Consider the following 23,302-nt stretch of genomic DNA (forward strand, 5'->3'; position numbering starts at 1 on the left):
TTCTCCCGCTTTTTTTTTTTTTTTTTCCCCAAAAAGTGTGTTTTTAGATGAGGTTCTGGCCTTTTTCCTTTTTTTTTTTCCCTTTTTAACCGAGAGCAATTCAATCTCAGAAGCATGAGCACAGCAGCTTCAGGATAGCACGCCAGGGGAGGGCGAGGAGGCGTGGCCTCAGGACCGGAAGAAGCTGCTGTTGCCCGGCAACGGGGGGTCGGGAGGCCGATGCTGCCGTGAGCTTGTTGCTGCGCTGGGGCCGGGGCTTGCGGAGCCTGCGCTGCGGCCCGCGGCCTGCCCCGTGGGGGCCTGGGGAAGACGGCTGAGACGCGGGGTCCCCTTCCTGTTCCTTCTCGCCCGGCTCCGGGCCCTCTGGACGAGCCTCGCCGGTCAGGTACCTTCATCCCCACCTGCATAGCTCGCTCGCGCTTCCTCTCTCTCCTCTCCCTTCTCCCCCTCTCGCCTCTTTTTCTCCTTTCTTCCCCTCCGTTGCCTTCCCCTTCTGTTTCTTTCTCCACATTACAGTTTTGCATACTACCAGAGCTTTCACCCATGTGAACAGTTATACATTGGCAGTGATGTTTAGTGAGTTGAGCTACGCTCCTTCACAAAGTTCCCGCGGCAGCCATTCCCACCCCAGCAGCCATAGACCAGCCTCTCCCTACCCATTTTGGGATTCATCGTTGCTCTTTCTCACATTTTCCTCTCCAAGCAAGCTGTTGGTAGTGGGTGAGCGGTGGAAAAGGATAATTGGCTTTATGTGGTGGACGCCTGGGGTCTGAGCACTGTTGGACTAGCTTGGGTAAGTGGTGTTGGCTTGTTTGGTTGATTTTAACACTGCCCATCCTGGGCCTTTTAAAAATGGTGTACAGAGAGTTTCATTGAAATTTCATTGTGAAATCTTGAACGCCGAATAAGAGTGATTGGAGTAGTAAGGGTGTGCAACAGCTGTTCACCAGACTGACGTGTTTAAAGTTTACCAAAAACTATGGGTTTTCTCTGCCTGACCTTCCTCTGGCCACAGCTTAGCCCCAAGGTATTAACTGTGTGCATGTTGTACTAATTTTTCACTGTTTTTCTGGTAATACGCGATCCTTTGGGGATAGCTCATTGGCCGAGCAGGGAGGAGAAATAATTTGGCGGGTGAAAGAAAGGGGAGCAGTGAGCTGAGAAACTGAAGAAGATAGACTCAGATGGGGAACAGTCTTAAATCTGTCCGTGACCACTGCCATAGAGATAATCTGATGGGCAGCGAGGCTAAGCAGTTCACAAAACTGCAGGAATAGTGACAGAGCTAGGAGTCAGACTGGTGTGACATGATTCAGATACCCCCCATTAACTCGTGGGCTCTGAACGCTTGCTCCACAGCTGGTGGCAATTTGGGGAGGTAGAGCCTGCTGCAGGATGTTGGCTGGATCTTGAGGTTTATTAGGCCTAGCTTAACAGTGTTAGTTTGGTTCACTGTCTTGCTGCTGATGCTGATTCCCACCTACTGTGTACTACTACTACTACAAAGACAGCCTTTGCTCATGCCATGTTGTCTCGTGCTATCATATAGCTTCCCCTTAAGACTGCAAGCCAAAAAAAAAAAAAAAACAAACTTTATTCCCATTAAAAAAAAAAGCTGAGCCCAGCGTGGTGGCGCACGCCTTTAATTCCAGCACTCGGGAGGCAGAGGTAGGAGGATCGCCGTGAGTTCGAGGCCACCCTGAGACTACATAGTGAATTCCAGGTCAGCCTGAGCCAGAGTGAGACCCTGCCTCGGAAAAAAAAAAAAAAAAAAAAGCTGCTTTTCATAGGTGGTTTATACCAGCAACAGAAAGGTAACTCCAATGCCAGAAAGCCAATTTCTGTACAGAACCACATCCGTACAGCTTTGCCTTTACCTATAATACCTGCTTTTTACTGTAATACCTGCCAGAAAAGTATGGTTATTGATGCTAGGAACCTGACTGTGTGGTTTTGTTTGGAACTGGTTTGTGGGAATAATGTGGAAGAATTTAAAACATTTGTGTAAGAGAAGCCTTGAAGGGCTATTAGCAGAGTTTGATGGGCCATTCCAGTCAGAGTGGACCTAAATGCAGTAAGAACTGTGGAGTTAGTATAGGCTTGGCTTAGAAGGGGAAGAAAGAGCTTTGTCTGGACTGGGCTAGTGGCAGTTTCTGTGAGAAGCTAGCTGTGTTCTTCCCATGTCATGAGAATTAGCACACTGTTGAGTTTAGAAGAAATGGACTGGTGTGGGCAGCTGGCACAGTAAGTAATGAAAATTCAGGCTGAAGACCACAGTGCCATCAGCTGCAGTTGTTTGTGATATTACACCACTGAGATTGGGCCTGTTCTGTATTGGAACAGCAGAAAAAATATTGACTCATAGGGAGTCTAAATGTTGAAGTCCCCTTCAGAGTCAACTTTGTTCCCCTCTGGAGTAATAAATTTGGTAGCCCACCGGATACTATGGGAGTATAACAAATGCAAGAAAGAAAGGGCTATTGGATGGGCAATATGGTTTTGTTGAAGATGACCACTGGGCAGTGTGGTGCAGGGTTGTTAGACTCCCTATGTGGAGGGCCAATGAAGCCATGAGGATGAACCACATTTTGCAGTAAAGACTGGAAGTTTTTGTGATTCCAGGACCATAGGATGGCTACCAAGGAGAGCTGCTGGCTCAGGATGGATTGTTCCTGGGCTGTGTGGGCAGCTCTGCTGGAAGGGAGGAATTGGAAATTCAGAGACTTACAGCACTGGGATTGATAGCGAGGATTTGATATTTGCCCTGATCATTTTAGATCTTGCATTGGTTCAATCTTTTCTTGTACTGCCATATTTTGTAGTGTGAATTTTACTCTGTGCCATTATGTGTTTTTGGTTTTACAGCTCACAGTTAAAAGATCTTGTACTATGGGGGTGTTTGAACAGTATGGCAACTTTTAAAGTTGTACTGAATACATTTTACATCATAGGTGGTCATGATTTTATGGGGGCTAGGAGCAGAATGTGGTAATTGGAATCATATGTCCCCTGTAAACTCATGTCTTCTGAATGCTTACTCCATAGCTGGTGGCAATTTGGGAGGTAGAATCTTGCTAGAAGAGGTGTGTTGATGGGGATAGATCTTAAGGTTTAATGAGCCCTGGCTTGTCAGTGTTAGTTTGGCTCCTGCTCTTGCTGCTATTTTTCACTTGCTGTGGCAGAGGTGATGTCCAGCCTTTGCTCATGCCATGTCACCTGCCATCATGAACCTTCTCCTTAGGACCATAAGCCAAAATGAAAAGTTTTCCTCCCATCTTCTGCTTTTGGGTGGGTGCTTTATCTCAGCAATAAGAAGGTAACTATAATACCAACCCAGGTTTTAATACCATATTAATTGTAATTTTTACATATGTACATAATTCTTTTGATCATAATTCCCTTCTATCACTGTATCCTGTCTCCTCTTCCCATACATGGTATATATTTCCCACTCCTCCCACTGAACCTCTTCCAACTAGATGTTTTGGGTTTTGTTGTTTTTTTTTTGTTTTTGTTTTTTCAAGGTAGGGGATCTTGCTGAGTATTCTCAGACCTCAAGATTATACTTTTACAAAAATATAAACAATGTCATTAAAGAAATTTAGAACAAATTAGATAATCAAGAATGGCTAAGAATACTTTGTGATATATGTTTAATACTTTGTTGTGAAACTCCTATTCCTTCTGGCTCACAGTCAGTGCTCCTGATTGTGCTTTTTCAGGTGGTCCTAATCTCATCTCTTGTTGATTAGCTGGTCTTTTTCAGTACCAGGGAATTTTTTATTTCTTTTTAAGAATTTTATGAGTTAATCTCAGATTAGTCATAATTAGTCTTTATAAAACCTTATTGTTGCACAAGACCTTGCTTTTCCAAACTTAAACATAACGTAGGAAATGGAAGAAGAAAAAGAGAACGTGTGTCCTAGAGAAGCACAATTTTGCATAGCATATGTTCCCTTCGAAACTAAAGAAGAGCAAGGAATATAGGTTAGTCAGCAGACTGCCTGCCTTGTCTGCATGAGGCCTTGGGTGTGATCAGGCTGGGTCGCTCTGTCCTATAATCCTAGCACTGAGGATGTGGAAACATGAGGACCAAAAGTACAAGCCAGAATTGGTGAAAAGAAACAGCATGAGAATTGGGAATTTTTTTTTTTCAGCAGATAATCATTAATGTTTCTTGAGTAATATGTGTCAAGCATGATGCTAGATAATATACATATAGAACCTCATTTAATCTTCATGATTTTTGAAATAGATACTTTAATTTTCCTGTTACAGGACAAGAAACAAAAGATACAGAGAAGTGTTCCTAACTTTAGAGCTAGGATATCAACTCATACAATCTGACTTCAGAATAAGCATTCTCTTTTCTTCCAGAACCTGCATTTTTAACCATCATTCCACACTGTACCCCATCATAAGATCCAGTTCTTTAAGAAGCAAAAGTGGAGAATCGGGAAATATTACCAGTGATACTAGCAATTTTTTTCCCAATCAGGTTGTCTTCTTTGTTTTCTTTATTTTGTACATATTCTGTGTACATAGCACATTGATGTCATCCTTACCATCATCCTTGACCCCCCCCCCCAAGGGACCCTCCTGGTTGGGGATGCCGGTTATCTCCATGGAGATTGCAGGTCGTTCCATTGTGGGGTTAGCCATCAGTTATGGGGGAGAGGCAGTGTCTCTGTGCATAGTGTCCCAGCTTGTGGCTCTAACAATCTTTTCACCCCATCTTCCATGAATTTCCCTGAGCCATGTTGGGTTTGTTTTATGTCTACTTCAGCGATGAGGTCTTGGGAGCCTCTGTGTCTCTGGATATCTGATTTGATAGGAGCTGAGTGTCCTCAGTTTCTATCTCCTTCATTGTTGTGCTGATATCAGGTTCACCAAGAAAGCAGCACTGTTGCTTATTTCACCAATTACTCTATGGTTTCATCTGGGGCCCAGGTGAGGTGCAATGGGCTGATTCTCTCCTCAGGATCTGTGTCCATCCTAAAAAGAGCAACAGATTCTCCAATGGAGAATGAAGTCAGCACAGGATAAATGGGATAACCATTATTAGTTTAGAGAGAATTTAATAGGTGTAGGCCCTCTTGTAGCCCAAAAGTGATACAGCAATTTGGTGATGTATCTTTCAAGTACTCCAGGTGCATGCGCCCCCTTGTGCATCTGGCTTTTGTGGGTCCTGGAGAATAGAACTTGGATCCTTTGGCTTTGCAGGCAAACACATTAACTGCTAAGCCATCTCTCCAGCCCTAGCAATTATTTTTTTAAAAAAGAAAACTTTGGGCTGGAGAGATGGCTTAGTGGTTGAGCGCTTACCTGTGAAGCCTAAGGACCCCAGTTCAAGGCTCTGTTCTCCAGGTCCCACGTTAGCCAGATGCACAAGGGGGCGCATGCGTCTGGAGTTCGTTTGCAGTGGCTGGAAGCCCTGGCTCGCCCATTCTCTCTCTCTCCCTCTATCTGTCTTTCTCTCTGTGTCTGTCACTCTCAAATAAATAAATGAACAAAAAAATATTAAAAAAAAAAAAAGGAATTGCTAGATGTAGTGGTGCATGCCTTTGATCCCAGCACTCAGGAGGCAGAAGTAGTGAGTTTGAGGCCACCCTGAGACTGCATTGTGAATACCAGGCCAGCCTGGGCTAGACCAAGACCAGACCTTGAAAAAAACAAAATAAATCAATAAATAAACATAAGAAAATAAAAGAATGTGAGGTCATTAAAAAAAATTATCAAATTAAAACCCATTCTAGTTGTCAAGAAATAACTAATAATGAAACAAAAATAAAAATAAAGGCTTTTTTTTTTTTTTTTGGTTTTTCGAGTTAGGGTTTCACTCTAATCCAAGCTGATCTGGAATCCACTATGTAGTCTTAGGGTGGCCTCAAACACAGGGTAGTCCTCCTACCTCTGCCTCCTGAGTGCTGGGATTAAAGGCATATGCCACCACACTGGGCAAATGAAGGCATTTTTATGATTTTCCTCCCTCCCCCCCAAGTAATAAAACCCTTCCCAAATCAGAAGCAAGCAAACAAAAACTGAAATTTTTATGATACATTTTTATGATTTCATATTATTAAAAAGTTTAACTGTGGTCTGATTTCAGAAAAAAGATTTATCTAGTTGTTCAAATAATATAGCCAAAATCTGTTTGTTCCTTGTCTGCCTTCTACTTTGAGCTTTTACATTGAACTCTGTACATACCACAATACTTATGTACTATTCCAGAAATTCACAGATACTTTGAAATATTAACAATTAGCAGGCGGCACATGAAACTGAAGCTAACCATATTTCCTTAGTATCATAAATAACAGTGAGAAATGTGGTTATTTCAAGGGCATTATTCTGTGTTGCCAAGGGTTATAAGCTGCCAATCTGCATTTCAGTTAAGGCTCCTTTCTGGTAAGTAGCTTATACTTGGCTCACTAAGTGGAAAGCCACAGTAACATGTTTTTCACACTGTCATGATGCATCTGTACATTTTAATGCATGTAACCAGTCTTTTTCATGTACAGGATGTCTCTGGGTAATAAGTTTTTTTTCTTTGTAGGTGATTTGTAAATATTTAAATCATACTATGGGATTGCTAGACCGACTTTCAGGCTTCCTTGGCCTAAGGAAAAAGGAGGTTCATGTCTTATGCCTTGGGCTGGATAACAGTGGCAAAACGACAATCATTAACAAGCTGAAACCTTCAAATGTAAGTATTTCTGTGTGATGCTATATGCATGTTCTCTTATTTGAGGAAGTTAGTATGTCAAATTACTTTGACATTATAACTTTCATGTAATCTTGTGGACTCCTGTTAGTATTATAGTAATTTAAAGCATAACAGGGTATCTTATGCAATATGTAGGTAAATCATTATTAAGGTGGAATATTATTTATGCCTTTCTTTCCCTTAAAGATCTTCCTAAGTTCTCTAAGATGGGGGGGGGGTGGAAAGCCTAGGTGACTATGGGAAGATGAAAATGAGATGAATATCCTAATTGTTATTTTTTACTGTTGACAACTTCCATAATTCAGTGACTTTCCTGAGATTTCTTTTATTTCACCCACTTATGTATAAGGTTGTATATGTTGTATGTAGTGTCTGCACCTATGTGTGTAGATGCACATGATTGTTCGTGTGGCAGCCATAGGAGAACATCAGGTGTCCTCTTATTACTCATCCATGTATTTCTTTCCTTGAGGTGGGGTCTCTCCCTCAACCCAGAGCTACTGGTCATTGTTTGGGTCTTTCCTCCCCTGAGAGTGCATTTACAGACATGTGGAGACGTATCCAACTTTCTTTGTGGGTTCTTCATAGTAGAACTTGGCGACCTCTGCTGTAGAAGCCCTAGTGCTTTAAACCACCGAGCTGTCCCCTCAGCCCTAATATTTCACAAAATTTTCAATTCCTTATTTTTATAGTACCTGATGATTTATCATGTGGTTGACACATACAAACCCTTACAATAAAAATGGAAGATTTTAGGGAAATAACAAAAATTAGGAAACACTTTTTTTCCAAAGAATATTATTTAAGAGGCCCCAAAGTATGAGGCAAGAACCTTAGTACCAAGAAATAAAATGTTTCCTGAAAATTAGCAGAAAGATGCTTTTATCAAAATACTATTACAGCTCATAGGATGGATGAAAGAAAAAGCTGAATAAACAAACTTCAAAATAGCACAAAGAGAGCAGCTCTGAGAGACCAACTCACGGTACATTATAAATAAAGTGACTGACTAAGCTGTAGTAACTTCAGCTTCTTGCTTCCTGTTTGGATTTGAGTTTCCCCATAGTAGACCACCAGAGTGAACATAGTGATTGAGAGGCCAAGTCTCCTGCTGCTGCTTCCACATATTTCTACATAACTGCAGCAAGAACTGAAAAATTAATTTCTGGGGCTGGAGACATGGCTTAGTAGTTAAGACATTTGCCAGCAAAGCCAAAGGACCCAAATTTGATTCCCCAATATCCACATAAGGCAGATGCACAAGGTGGTGCATGCATCTGGAGTTGTGTTGTACTCCCTAGTGACCCTGACATACTCATTCTCTCTCTTTCTTGCTCTCTGTGTCTTTCTCTCTCTCAAACAAACAATTTTTTTTTTTTTGGTTTTTCAAGGTAGAGTCTCACTCTTGCCCAGGCTGACCTGGAATTCACTATGTAGTCTCAGGGTGGCCTCGAACTCATGGCAATCCTCCTACCTCTGCCTCCCGAGTGCTGGGATTAAAGGCGTGCACCACCATGCCTGGCTGGAAAATCATTTTTAAAAAATATTTGTTTAGGCCGGGGTGGTGGTGGTGATTTTTCTTTTCTAAGTGAAGTTATGATAGTATGGGAACATTTGGGAATGATAGTAACCAACAAGTGAAAAAATAATTATAAAATAGCAAATAGTTGTGTTCACAGACCCCCTACCCCTTGTTGGGTATTTACACCATTAGCACAATAATTCTCATGATAACTTTTTGACCTAAGGTTAACAGTTCACATTTAAGCATACCCAGGCTTAAGTAACCTGTGTCTGGTGGCCTAGACAGTTATGAGCAATTAGGAGATTGTTGTCCTAAACCACAAATAAAAGGGTCCTTTCTAGGTTGGTGGCATAGAGCCAGTAAATTTAGAGAACTGTTATTTATATATGGGATCAGGGAAGAGAAAAGTCAAGAATAACTTTAAGACATCTAGATCAGAAAGTAGATAGATTTTTATTTTATTCTTTTTCTTTTTTTTTTTTTGTGGTTTTTCAAGGCAGGATCTCACTCTAGCCCAGGCTGACCTGGAATTCACTATGGAGTCTCCGGGTGGCCTCGAACTCATGGTAATCCACCTACCTCTGTCTCCCAAGTGCTGGGATTAAAGCTATAAACCAGCATGCCCGGCTTCATTAAAATTTTTTATGATGAAAGTTACAGAAGGCATTTAATAAGGTAAATTGTCAGTGTAATGTGTTTTAAATGCTGTGAGACCTGGCAACTTGTATCATGCTATATCCATAGCCCTTTTTAGCATTTTCATAGAACCCCTGCCAGAGCCATCAAGACCTGACTAAGCAACGCACTATAGATATACAGGCTTTCTGGTTTTTTCTGACTGGCATGTTCCTTCTTGCCCTAGGATCATTGCACTGGCTAGTTCTACAGATTGGAATGTTCTCCACCAAGAAATTGTAACATTTCCTCTTTCTGCCGTCCCTCCTCAGAGCGTCCACTCTGAGCGCTCCTCTTCCTGCCGCTGCAGTGACCCCGCGGCCTGCTGCCTCCTGCAGCACCACCAGCTGCCTTTCTCTGTTCTTACCATGACCCTAAATTCTGCTCACTGCTACTAAATTGTCAGTTATTGCTTATATAAACTCCTTTGAGAGCATAAATCAAGCAACCATGAAGACAATTTCAAACATATGTGTTTGGGGGTGGTGAAAGATTAGAAAGTTAATATATGATCTCAGAGTGACATTTAAATCACATATAAAAACTTTTAAGGTCTTCGTAATTTGCTTAATAAAACAAAATGTGAGTTACAGCATATGATTTGTGCAGATTCATGATTAGTACATTTGTATATTTCTACAAAGAATGTGTATACAATGATCCCACTATGAAAGCTATCATCTTGTCTAATCCTGTCATTACACTTTAGGAAGGGAAAAATGTAGGTACTTAAAGAAAAGTTCATCTGTAGCAATTGCATGTTTCTAAATACTATCTTCTTTTTCAAAGGCTCAATCTCAAGATATAGTTCCAACAATAGGATTCAGCATAGAGAAGTTCAAATCATCCAGGTAACCTACCCTACCTCTGTGATTAGGCACCTGTGGGTGATAAATAACAGTATTAGGTCTGTCTGATCAACCTCATAAGCAAATGAAACATCTTTTTAATGTGGTGTTCATTATAAATCATATATCTGTAATCTTATAGATCTCTTTATTAAATAGCAGCCCATTCTTATTATATCACAATGATAATTTATTTGATTTAACACAATTTAAAATAGGAAATAAAAGTCACATTTGGCTGGGGATGTAGCTCAATTGGTAGAGTGCTATTCTAGCATATATGAAGCCCTTAGTTCAATCCCCAACACTGCACAAATGGGTATGATAGCACACACCTGTAGTCCTTCTACTTGGGAGGTGGAAGAAGGAGAACAGAAGTTCTAGGTCCTCTTCAGCTATATAGCTAGCTAGAAACTAGCCTGGGCTACATGAGACCCTGTTTTAAAGTTCTGCTTTATCCTGGTGTGGTGGCATATGCCTTTAATCTCAGTACTCAGGAGACAGAAGTAGTCAGATTGCTGTTGAGTTCGAGGCTGGCCTGAGTTTGAGGCCAGCCTGACCTGAGTGAGTGCCAGGTCAGCCTGAGCTAGAGCAAGACCCTAAAATAAAAACTAAAAGTAAAAATAAAGTCCTAGGGAGCTGGAGAGATGGCTTAGCCGTTAAGACATTTGCCTGCAAATCCAAAGGATCCTAGTTCGATTCTCCAGGACCCAAGTAAGCCAAATACACAAGGGGGCGCTTGTATCTGGAGTTTGTTTGCAGTGGCTGGAGGCCCTGGCTTGCTCATTCTCTCTCTCTTTTCTTCTCTCAAACAAATAAAATTTATTTTAAAAAAATTAAGTACTACTTTAAGTTAGTTGTTTATAATTTAAACATGCTTTGCTCTTGTTTTTAGTTTGTCTTTTACAGTGTTTGACATGTCAGGCCAAGGAAGATACAGAAATCTCTGGGAGCACTATTACAAGTAAGTGAATTTGTGAGTGCTGCTTAACTAGATATTCAGGTTGCAGTGACCTCCTGGCGATTCTGTGGACTTGCTTCTAATGTTTATTTTTTCACATACTCTTAGCTCATCTCCTAATTTAAAAGCATATGTGCTCATACCTGATGTTGCAGTCAGGTTCGCATCGCTGGTAGAAATCACCCAACCAAGAGCAGCTTGTGGAAAAAAAAAAAAGAGAGAGATGTATTTTGGCTTACAGGCTCAAGGGAGAAGCTCCATGATGGCAGGGATAAACAATGGCATGAGCAGAGGGTGGGCATCACCTCCTGGCCAACATCAGGTAGGCAACAGGAACTGGAGAGTGTGCCAAGCACTGGCAAGGGGAAACTGGCTATGATACCTACAAGTCTGTCCCCAATAATACACGGTGTCCAAGAGGCATTAATTCCCAAATCTCCCTTCAGCTGGGAACCTAGCATTTAGAACACCTAAGTTGATGGGCAACACCTGAATCAAACTACCACACCTGACATTGGTTTTCACATGCTTCAGGTTTTTGGAGACTTTGAGCCTTTGTACATTCTGGTTTATCAGTTTGTAATGTCCTTTTTTTTTTTTTTTTTTTTTTTTGTGGTAGGGTCTCTCTCTAGCCCAGGCTGACCTGGAATTCACTATGTCATCTCAGGGTGGTCTTGAACTCCAGCAGTCCTCCTACCTCCACTTCCTGAGTGCTGGGATTAAAGGTGTGCGCCACCATGCCCTGCTATAATGTGCTTTTTATACTGTTAGTGTTTAATAGATCCATGCTGCAAAGACCAGTCCTTTTAAGCTGGACATGGTGGGGCATACGTGTAATCTTAGCACTGCTGAGGCTGAGGAAGAAGGGTCACAAAATCAAGACCATCCTAGGCTCCATAATGAGTTTGAGGATAGCCTTAGTTCTATAGTGAAACTATGTCTCAAAAATAAATAAATAAATAAATAAATAAATAAAATTAAATAGAATAAAATTGACCTCATCTGAAATTTTACAGTTTCCTCAGTTATTCTGTTCCTACATTTGCCCAATACTTTGTCCATTGCATCTGTATAATTGTCTTGAACCACGTACCAGAGCTGCTTCTCTAATCAGATTGTCAACTCTTGAGGGAAGAAAGAAATTGCTTATTCAAATGATTTCTTAAGGTTCCAGTATGATGCTTAACATACAGATCAGAAACACTGACCAAATTTAGTTTAAAAAATAGTGTTATCTAACAGTTGATCTATTTGTTCTGGGAGCAATTCCAAAGAAGATACTGTTCAGTATATATACATGTAATATTCGGCAGTAGATTAAAAACTGCCATGTTGCTGGGATTCAGATATTTTTTACTTACTTGGGATTTGTATGGTGATAAAATAATTTCATTAATGTTTTTATTAAATGAATAATTTTATGAACAGATTTTTGTGTGTATTTACAGTGGTATTGGGTATTGAACCTAAGATCCCTATATATGTTAGGGACACACTATGCCAAGTAAGCTACAACCCCAACCCCTAAAAGATTTTTGCAGGGCTGGTATAATCCATTAGATAAGTTTAGTGATTAACTATTAGTTCTAAAAGAACATTAATTATTTGAATAAAAGCTATTTCTAAACATTACTTCATGTGACTTGCTTTAAATATATTTATGTATATATGTGTGTTTACCACATTTCAGTGTAGTATATTTCTCATTATGATTTATGGTTTAAAAAAATCAAGGAAATTTACCTTCTCTTTACCATTTCTATATCATCATTTTTTTTTCCCCTTGGGAGGTAGGAACTAAACCCAAAGCCTTGTACATCCTGGGTTCCACAGTTGAACTATATCCCTGGCTTACATTCTTACTTTTAACTAAAAAGTTCATAATTTTAAGAACATATGAAACAGTGAATGATTAAATTTACCAAATTATCATTCAAATGAAAAGAGATTTTACATAAAATATGAAGTCTGGCTACTCTGTTAGTCATGTAAACTAATAAGAACCATTGTAAGTTGACATACAACATGAAGCAATAATGCATAGACTAGGAAGTGCAAATGGATGACAGATATGGACAATGTATTATGTTTAGCTTTACTTTTTCTGTTCTTTATATGGTACAGAGATGGACAAGCCATTATTTTTGTTATTGATAGTAGTGACAAATTGCGAATGGTTGTGGCTAAAGAGGAGTTGGACACTCTTCTGAACCATCCAGGTATGTGCAGTCCTTCCTTCCATGGCGCCTGTCTGTAGGGTCCATTGATGTGTTGTTTTGTTCTTGGCATTGCTAAAAAGTGCTTAGATTATGTAATCACTTTATTTAAAATTTGAAAATTTAGGGTTGGAGAGATGACTTAGCAGTGTAGGCACTTGCCTGCAAAGCCAAAGGACACAGGTTCGATTCCCCAGGACCCATGTATGCCAGGTGCACAAGGTAGTGCATGCATCTGGAGTTGATTTGCAATGGCTGGAGGCCCTGGTATGCCCATTGTTTCTCTCTATATATCTGCTGCTTTATCTCTCTGTCTCTCAAATAAATTAGTTAAAATTAAGTAAACTAAAATTTGAAAGTTTACAGCTTATTGGGCATGCAAAACTTGTGATGGCTTTACCTACATTACCATTTCTTTTATCTCAAAGCTTTTAATAATGTTTTTGAGTCCTCGAGCATTTGTTTTTCTTAGTACTAAAGCTATATTTTTTTCTAACTTGTAAGCAATATATAATAATGAGAGAAACAAGTTCTGACAAAAGGCTGTAGACTGTTGTGTTTATTGGCAGCCATTACAATGTCTGGGCTGCGTTTTCACATAGTTGTTAGTGTATCTGAGTGTGATGGTGCTGGTATGTGTGTGTGAGGTGATTTTTTTGATACCCACTTCTCACTCTGTCTTCACTTTTTGCTTTTTAAATACTAGTATTAACAGCTTGGTGGTGTTTTTTTTCCTCACCCTCATATTTCAAATAGACCATAACACATATACACATCCCTTTACATATTTATACATATATGTACATCTCAGTATTTGTAGAGTTGAGGACTATGGAGGCTGTCATATTTAATGACCAAAATGGGTTTATATTTTTTACATTCTTTTTTTTTTTTTCCGAGGTAGGGTTTCACTTTAGTTTAGGCTGACCTTGAATTCACTGTGTAGTCTTAGGGTAGCCTCAAACTCATGGTGATCCTCCTACCTTTGCTTCCCAAGTGCTGGGGTTAATGGCGTTCACCACCATGGCTGGCTTTTTTACATTCTTGCACATCTTCTTATTCTCAGTTAACAGTATATGGCAATAATGCTTCGTGTCAAATTCCATAGTTATACAATTCCTCTGACTGTTGCACACTACTCTTTACTATGAATGTCCCATGGTTTATTCAGTCATTTGCCTATTGATGTACATAATCTCTCTTCCCCTCTGCCCACTACAAACAATACTCCAGTACATGTTGCAGAACTCTATACTGCTGACTCTGTTCATGGTCTAGGGCTATGGCTCAGTGACAGAACGCTTGCCCAGCATGAATGAGCCCAAAGTCAACCGTCATTACCCTACTTAGAAATATAAAACATCTAATCTTATGCCAGAAAAACTATAAATGGTCTTTTTAGAAAGGTATGGTGGTTTAAAAGACCTAGAGACTTATTAGAAATGGAATAGAAGCCCGGTATGTTAAGTTCTGCATGTAACCCCAGCACTAGGGAGGCAGGAGAAATGCTATCAATAAGTCTGAAGCCAACCTCAGCTACAGGGTGAGAGCACAGTGAGGAGAGAGGGGGAGATCAAAAGGTGTGGGGATTTCTAACAGTTTTTACTTAACCCCATAGTACCCTTGCTGTTTTTATCTGACAGTGTCAACCTTGTTCTGTGTGATTAAATTACCTTTATACTTGAAGATGGTGCCAGTGTGGATAGAAAATGGGCTTTTGATTATAAATTCCATTTTGATTTATCATTCTACTTTCTCCTCCATAAAATGTTAGAATGTCCACCATTAAAATGAATTAGAAGCCGGGCATGGTGGGGCACGACTTTAATCCCAGCACTTGGTAGGCAGAGAGGTAGGAGGATCACTGAGAGTTCAAGACCACCCTGAGACTACATAGTAAATTCCAGGTCAGCCTGGCTAGATTGAGACCCTACCTTGAAAAACAAAAACAAAAGAACAAAAAAAAAAGAGAGAGAGAGAGAGGGAGAGAAAGAATCAGTAACATACTACTAAGAGAAGGAATATTCTGTAATTGTTTAAATAATGAACTAATAATGTACTAATTAAATAATGTACTACTTGGGTGCTGGAGAGATGGTTTATCAGTTAAGGCACTTGCCTGTGAAGCCTAGGGACCCAGGTTTGATTCTCCATTATCCACATAAGCCAGATACACAAGGTGGCACATGTGTCTGGAGTTCATTTGTAGTGGCTAGAGGCCCTGGCACACCCATCTTCTCTTTCTGTCTGCCTCCCTCCCTCCCTCCCTCCCTCCCTCCCTCCCTCCCTCCCTCCCTCTCTCTCTCTCTCTCTCTCTCTCTCTCTCTCTCTCTCTCTCAAATAGGTAAAAACTATTTAAATAAATAAAGTACTGATTGGAGCATATGAGAGAATTAAGTGAAAAGATAAAAAAAAATGAGAAACATGACATTTTTACAGTAATGTAAAGACATTGATGATGCTGATTACCCTTTCTATAGTAGCTATTTTGGACCTAGAACAAAGGCAAATAGTTTTTGGTTTTTTGAAATAGGGTCTCACTCTAGCCCAGGTGGACCTGGAATTCACTATGTAGTTTCAGGGTGGCCTTGAACTCATGACGATCCTCCTACCTCTGTCTCCTGAGTTCTGGGATTAAAGGCATGGCCCACCATGCCCGGCTATAAGGAGTTTCTTTTAAACTAATACCATTTATATCTTCTGAATTTTGAACTAATTAAGTGTATTACCTTCAAGACATTATAAAATGTTTCCAAAAATTGTAACAAGGTAACAATGTCTTTTAGAAAATATTTGTCTTGTTTCTAATAACACTGTGATTTTAAAGCCAGAATGTAGTTCTTCCTTTTACTTGAATTTGCTTAACTGTTCACATTAAAAACATAACAAACAAAATAGATATGACACTTCTGTAGAGGTGCTTCTCTGTAACTACAGGTTCAGTCTCCCTCTCCAACCTCATTCATCTTTGATTTTTTTACAGCTTCTAACCAAAAAGCAGATGGTCTTAGGAAGTAATTGTAATGTTTTTCTTATTGCTCAAATACATGCTTAGCAGTATATTTTTAAATATTTGTGCATGTGTGATATATAAGAAAGTAATTAGAAGAGAATTAGTTTGATTTTAATTTCAAAGATTTAGGACAAAGTAGTACAAAACAAGGGAAGTGTTTTGATAGCCTAATTTTTTTTAGATATCAAACACCGTCGGATTCCAATCTTATTCTTTGCAAACAAGATGGATCTTAGAGATGCAGTGACCTCTGTAAAAGTGTCTCAGTTGCTGTGCCTAGAGAATATCAAAGACAAACCATGGCATATTTGGTAAGGCTTTACTTTGCATTCTTCCTGAAAAGGCTTTACCATAAACTGTTTTGTTTTTTAGTTTGATTTTGTTTTATTCCTAACCTCATTTTATAAATGATCATTTTAAAACATGATAGAAGATAAGCTAAGGATTTTATTATATAGAACCATGACATTATATGTATTAATGACTGTATTATTGTGAAAACCTTTTCAAATCTTTTTGTAAACAGAAAAATATTTTAAAACCCTATAGTGAATTATAGTAAGAGCCCACTTACCCATGTTCAACTCCTTTGATTATCTTTCTGCATATGATGTCAGCCTTGTACAGTCCCATCTCTGGGTGATTGCATTATTATTCCCTGTGTCTGAATCATTCTTAAAATAATTGTCCTACCTTGCTAGCACACTTCACTACTGACAGGTGATGACCTTCTTGCTTGTGTGTGTTGTAATCATCAGTCTTCCTTCCGTAATGTGCTCGCTCCCAAAGAGCTGAGGCTCGGCCAGGTGCAATGTGACCCTGCAGCCCCTGCTTTAGTAGTGGAGTCTGGTGTGGAGCTGGTGCACCGCCAATGTCTGTAACATGAGAATGACTAGAAATCATGGTGTCATTAGGACAGATTAGCAAGAAATTAGTGCCTAAAATTACACATGTTCATTTTGGAAAGTCTCTTACGAATACATTTACTCCTATGTCCCTTTCTATCAGCATCAGTCAACCAGTGTAGATAGGGGTGTATTTGAGAGAGTCTCAGTGTGCATCTGTTACTGATCTCTTCTATCTTCTCTTTGTGGCATGTGTCCTGTGACCACAGTTTCTCCTTTTTTTAAGAATTACAGTCAGTAAGATAAAAAGTTGGACATAAAAACAAAGGAATTCATTGCCTTCACAAGCGTAACTAGAGCATAATGCAAGAAAGCAAAGCTCAAAAATGACTTGTGGCGGTAGCTTTAGTGCGCAGTGAAGAGCTTCAGAAGACCCTGGAACATCCTAGCACAACAGGATGCGTGCAGCATGTGTGTTGCAAAGGATGGACGGGGTGGGGAGAACGCTGTAGATCTCTACTAAAACTTTCTTTTGAGTTTGTTGAAAAGTTGGTCCTTAGAAGTAGTAATTGTTGATTGTGTGGGAGCCGGCTCAGTGGATACAGTGTGTGCTGTGTAACTCTTAGTACATGGGTTTGGATCCACAGGACAGTTGGGGCAGAGTGAAGCAGGATAGTGGACTCTGCAAGGCTTCCCGGTAGCTGGAAGACCTCCCCAGTGTGTATATGTCCTTGGTGTCGGTGTAAGTGCTGGTCCTTAACCTTAGAGATAGATGACTATCACGCTATCTTTACAGAGTCTGAATGTTTCTCATCTTTTGCCCATGTGCTCCTAACTTTAATTACTATTAATATTCAACATCAATACTTAACCAGTTTTTCACAAATGTTACTGAAGTATATTAATTTATAAGCAAAATTGCAATTAAACAAATTAAAACATTGTAATTTTTACTGAGTTTATTGTATAATAAAATAAATGTGTTTGTGTGGGACTTCTTTCAGTGCTAGTGATGCCATCAAAGGAGAGGGGCTGCAGGAAGGCGTGGACTGGCTTCAAGGTACATCTCTGAGTAATGTGTATCTTTCACATTTGTTTCTTTTCCATTCTTCACGTTGTTTACTCTTTTATATTTTATTTTTATTACATCATTTCCTTTTTTCCTCTTGTTTCCATCTGTTTCTGCTGTCAGAAAAAACAGTACAGTAAGTATCCAATATCTTGCTCCATTTACTTTATTACATTTTTCTGAAGGATTTATTTAAAGTGTGTTTATCTTTGCAGTCAACATACATAGCAAATCTAGAAAATAATTTTAATTTATGAAACCGAATTTTTATCAGATCTAGTAGCTGAAACCCATTTGAAGTTTGTGATAAATGGCCTATTGCCATTATTTACACTAAACAGAATAATTTTCTGTATATTCCATATGTAACTTCATTTGTACATAACAGGGTCCACAAATTTTAAGACTTGCATTTAGTATTACAAATGCTATCAATATGTTGATGTTTTGCATATTTGTAGTTTTATGTTGTTATTGGCTTACTACACTAGGGAATAAATTAAGATATATGATTTTTATTAAGGTCACATTATCTACTAGGCACAAGAGCAACGTGAAACACACAAATCAATAGATATGAATGAAGCCACATTCTTGACTTCCCTGTTAAAGAATCTTGGTAGCTAGGTGAAAGGTTTTCATTTGTAAGCAGAACAACTGTTGGGCATCTGTACTGGGAATCTACCTATTCTGAACAGCAGTGTATTATGGTACAGAAATCCCTAGTATCCTATTGTAGTTATAAATTTTATTTTCTTTTACACTAGCTTTTTTGTAAAAAAAAAAAAAAAAAAAAGAATTAAAAAAATTTTATTTATTTGAGAGAGAGAGAGAGAGGCGGAGAGAGGGAAGGAGAGAGAATGGGTGCAGCAGGGCCTCCTGCCACTGCAAACGAACTCCAGATGCATGCGCCCCCTTGTGCATCTGTTTCACATGGGTCCTGGGGAAGCAAACCGAGGTCCTTTGGCTTTGCAGGCAAATGCCTTAACTGCTAAGCCATCTCTCCAGCCCTACACTAGCTTTTTAATGTTGTTGTACGTAGGATTTTGTTGCTATGTGATTATTTTTCCTCTTGTGAGTTTTGAAAACCTTGCCAGAGATACAGCACACATAGTAGCCCACCTGTAAGTGCTGACTGAGCATGCCATAAGCTTGTGTAAATGTTGCGTTCACATTAGTTCTCTAGGCTAACTCATTTCTATCTCTTAGACTTTTACACTCAAGTTGCTTACTGTTAAATTGCAGAGCATTCTGTTTTATAATTTAATGGAATAAAGGATATGAGAAAAACTAGTGGGGTTTTTCTTTGAACTCATCAGTGTAGTTTCTTAGATTATAGTAAGAATTGGTCAACCTTGTGGGATGGATTTCCACCAAAACTGACAGTTTACAGAACATTCCATAAAAGATACCAAAAGCACATTTTCATCCTTGCTTTCTTAATTTGCAAGTACCATTGCCCTCCGTGAAGATACAGCATGGGATGGAAACCCTCCCATCACTCATAATAAAGGAATTCAGAGTGCAGTGCTTACTGAAAATAAGTTGACAGCCATCAACATTTGAAATTGGAGTGCCAGTGTCTTTTTTTCCCCCTTCTTGATTTTATGTTATGTGTAGCAGTCAGGCCACTAGGTGTCAGTAACCATCCAGTATCACAGTACTGATGGCCACCTCCTCTTGGTACCAGATTTTGGTTCTCTGGCATTTGTTTGTTTGTTTGTTTTCCGAGGTAGGGTCTCTCACTGTAGCTCAGGCTGACCTGGAATTCACTGTGTAGTCGCAGGGTGGCCTCAAACTCACGGCAACCCTCCTACCTCTGCCTCCCAAGTGCTGGGATTAAAGGCATGCACCACAACGCCCATCTTGTTTTCTGACGTTTCTGATGGCATCTGTCTTTCAAGTCTTTGAAAGAATGACTCGATGCTAGAAGTGCATTCCGAGTCTTTTTGTTGTTATATTTCTGTATACTCCATGTCAATTTTCTTTTGCAATGTAAGTAGTCCTTTCTGTAAGCAACATGGAATCCTGTCATTCTATTCTTTTTTGAAGATTTTCAGGGCTAAGGAGAGAGCCCAGCTGATAAAGTTTTGCCTCATAAGCATGAGGGCCTGTGTGATCCTTAGCACCGATGTAAGATTCTGGTGTGCTGACCTATAATCCTAGGACTGGGGTTTGCAGGCTACCTATTGTAGCTTAATCCATTCATTCCAGGTTCAGTGAGAGATCCGGTCTCAAAGTATAGGGCAAGAGCAGGTGAAGAAAACACCTGATGTTGACCTCTGACCTCCACACAAACATGCTCGTGTACCTGCACACAGAGACATATGAACATGTATACACATACACACACACAAAGAAGGAATGTGGTAAAAATGGAAGCCAGATTTTTTTAAAAATATTTTATTTTTTATTTATTTATTTGAGAGCGACAGACACAGAGAGAAAGACAGATAGAGGGAGAGAGAGAGAATGGGCACGCCAGGGCTTCCAGCCTCTGCAAACGAACTCCAGACGCGTGCGCCCCCTTGTGCATCTGGCTAACGTGGGACCTGGGGAACCGAGCCTCGAACCGGGGTCCTTAGGCTTCACAGGCAAGCGCTTAACCGCTAAGCCATCTCTCCAGCCCGGAAGCCAGATTTTGGAAGCTGGGTATTTGATGGATTTTGAATGACTTAACAGGCCTCAGAAACCCGAGTATTAAACTAAATTTGGGAAAATGTGGCAGGCACACAACTTCATGTAGTTTTTAGCACTTTCATCAGCTCAGAAAATAGCCAAGATGGAGTTGAAAAGAAAAGACCCAATTGTACACCCCTCCCTCAAAATAAGTTTCAATGATTATTTGTGCTTAAAAAAAAAAAAAGTCAACTACTGTGTCTCTGGGTTGGAAAACAACCAGACACTTGTGTTTTAGGTAGTGTTGAAAACAGGAACCATAACAGGCTTTCATATGGAATATTTGATGCTCTTCTGCCTTCTACATATTTCAGAAACATTGGAGGTAGGCCAAAGATAGGAAGAGACATCTTTGAAAGTCAACCTAGCCTAACGGAAAAAAAATAAATAAATAAAACAAAAATATTAATGTTGGAAAGCCCAAGGAGTATTTTTAGCCAGACACATTAAAGTAATAACTACATTTGCCAAGCCTCACATACATTTCTAATTTTTAGTCTACATTTTAGTGTCTCTGCATCCATACGACAGATAGAAACATATACATGTCTCAGATGTCTGATGATGAAAGCCTGAAATATGAATGTAAACAAACAGTAAAGCAGGGCAGAAGAAAGGAGAAGCAGGGTTTGTGTAAGGAGAATGTTTCCAAAGCACATTGAGTTCCTCACAGGAGAAGAATTGATGCCATTTTCATTGATCAGACCAGAATATTCCTAACAAGAAATATGAACACCAACAAAAAATGAGTTTTCAGAAAATAAGAATGAAATAGTGAAAATAGAAACTTAATTAAAAAGAAAACAATCACAATAAAGGAACAAAGAACAGAAAGCTGAAAGCCAGTCACAGTGTCATCACCTGTAATCCCAGCATTCAAAAAGTGGAGTCAGGCTGGGTGTGGTGGCACACACCTTTAATCCCAGCACTCGAGAGGCAGAGGTAGGAGGAGCACTGTGAGTTCAAGGCCACCCTGAGACTACATAGTTAATTCTAGGTCAGCCTGAGACAGTGAGACACTACCTTGAAAAACAAAACAGTGGAGGCAGGAGGATCATGGGTTCAGGAGCCAGGCCAGGCAACATTCTTAAAAAAATACAAAATATTGGAAAGAAAATAAAGGAAGGTACTATGTTTAGAAGGCCCAATATCCAAACAAGAAGCAATGCAGAAAAAGAACAGAGAAAACAAAGGCTAGCAATCATCAGATACTATTTATCAGAACTTAATGATGAGTTTCCAATTGAAAGGAATCTTGAAAGCCTACACCAAAGCAGACCATTCATAAATTTAACACTAAATAAAAACCGTGGAAAATTTTACAGACTTACGGAGAAAAAAATAGGTTTCATGCAAAGATAAGGAAATAGAATAACAGCAAAGTTGTCATCAGCAGTAACTGGATAACTATATGATAGGGACAGCCTGGAAGAGACCGTGGAGAAGTAATGGAATCACATTGTCAGGTGGCATTAAAGTATTGGGACAGCAGAATCAAACATATTAGGTGGGAGTCTTACTGTTTCTCTGTGCCACAAGTGTTCATGTCCATTTGAAATAAAGAAGTTTGAAAAGCCAAAAAAAAAAAAAAAATCTATGATCTCTGTCTTTACTAAGGTAGCCATTAGTACTTGTCAAAAACAAAGTATCAAGTCAAGAAAAGGGATTGTGAGACAGGAAGCTCAGCACAGGAGAATGGAGGATCACATCCCTAGGATTTAATGGAGATCCTAGAATTCTAATGAAAGGAGAGCTCATGAATAACTGGCAGGCATAGAGAAGAGCTGATCTAGATTGGAGTTTTGTAGGTCAGCAGTTTACCAGAGAGTTCTTCAAGAAGGTGAAAATGATGGGATATGTAATATGCTTTGTAAGGGTTAAACTGTTAAGAGTAGTGGGATTGAATTAGTGTTGAATTAGTGGGTGAGGGTCAGAGAGACAAGAGTGGAATAAAAGAAAGTATGCATATACACCACCTGTCTCAGCTAAGGAGAATATTCGCATAGTCATCATATGGGTTTTGACTATATCCCTGTTAGTATCTACATTTTAGATGTATAAGCATTACAGAGGAGCAACATCTGCATACGGTCTTACTGTGTACATAGATTTGTCTTGAATTACTTTAGAAAACAGATTTTCTCCCTGTGTAGATGATGATTTTGTTTCTGTTTTCTTTTTTTTTTTTTTTTATTCTTATCAGATCAAATCCAGGCTGTGAAGACATGAAAAGATAGTCTGGAAACTCAGCAGTTTTGAACTCAAGGAATATATCTAAGGCATACTGAGGAATTTATTTTTTTAAAAAATGTATGTGCAGCCAAGAATATTGTTTCTTAGCCAAGAATATTTTATTATATTCTGCTTGCTTTTATGGATGCTGAATGAGCTTTTTAAGAATGTAGGGCTTCTGGTATGTTAATCTGGCCATTAATTATATGAAAATTAAATTTTTCCCTTAAGAGAACTCCCTAGAATTACCAACTTCTTATAAAGGTCTACATTTTATTCTAATTAGAATGTATAAATATCAGTTATACACCATCACAATATCCTATCATGATGTAAGATATTTTTAATGTAGTTTTATTTTAATTGTCTTTTTAAAGCTTAATTTATCATATAATTGTAATGTCCCCAGGGCTTGTGAAACAGAACAAAATATTTATAAGGGACCACAGGTAGTTAATATATTTTCTTTTTTTATTGTGTCATTATCAATAAAACCAAAAAACAAAATCTAA

The 23,302-nt window shown here is 39.2% G+C and overlaps 1 protein-coding gene across 4 annotated transcripts; it reads left to right on the plus strand.

The window, feature by feature from the left end:
• The first annotated feature begins 229 nt into the window (after nt 1-229).
• Arl6 (ADP ribosylation factor like GTPase 6) lies at nt 230-23,302 on the plus strand. Of its 4 annotated transcripts, XM_045147600.1 has the most exons (10): nt 233-385; nt 568-793; nt 4,378-4,498; nt 6,557-6,706; nt 9,717-9,778; nt 10,671-10,739; nt 12,861-12,955; nt 16,147-16,276; nt 17,815-17,870; nt 22,762-23,302. In XM_045147600.1, exons 4-10 carry the CDS (start codon nt 6,584-6,586, stop codon nt 22,785-22,787), a joined length of 561 nt encoding a protein of 186 aa, XP_045003535.1. In that variant the 5' UTR covers nt 233-385; nt 568-793; nt 4,378-4,498; nt 6,557-6,583; the 3' UTR covers nt 22,788-23,302. The 4 variants fall into 4 exon arrangements, with proteins under 4 accessions (XP_045003533.1, XP_045003535.1, XP_045003534.1 ...); XM_045147599.1 differs by lacking the exon at nt 4,378-4,498; XM_045147601.1 differs by lacking the exon at nt 568-793.

This window comes from Jaculus jaculus, chromosome 4 (assembly GCF_020740685.1).
Source record: "Jaculus jaculus isolate mJacJac1 chromosome 4, mJacJac1.mat.Y.cur, whole genome shotgun sequence".
Lineage (NCBI taxonomy): Eukaryota > Metazoa > Chordata > Mammalia > Rodentia > Dipodidae > Jaculus > Jaculus jaculus.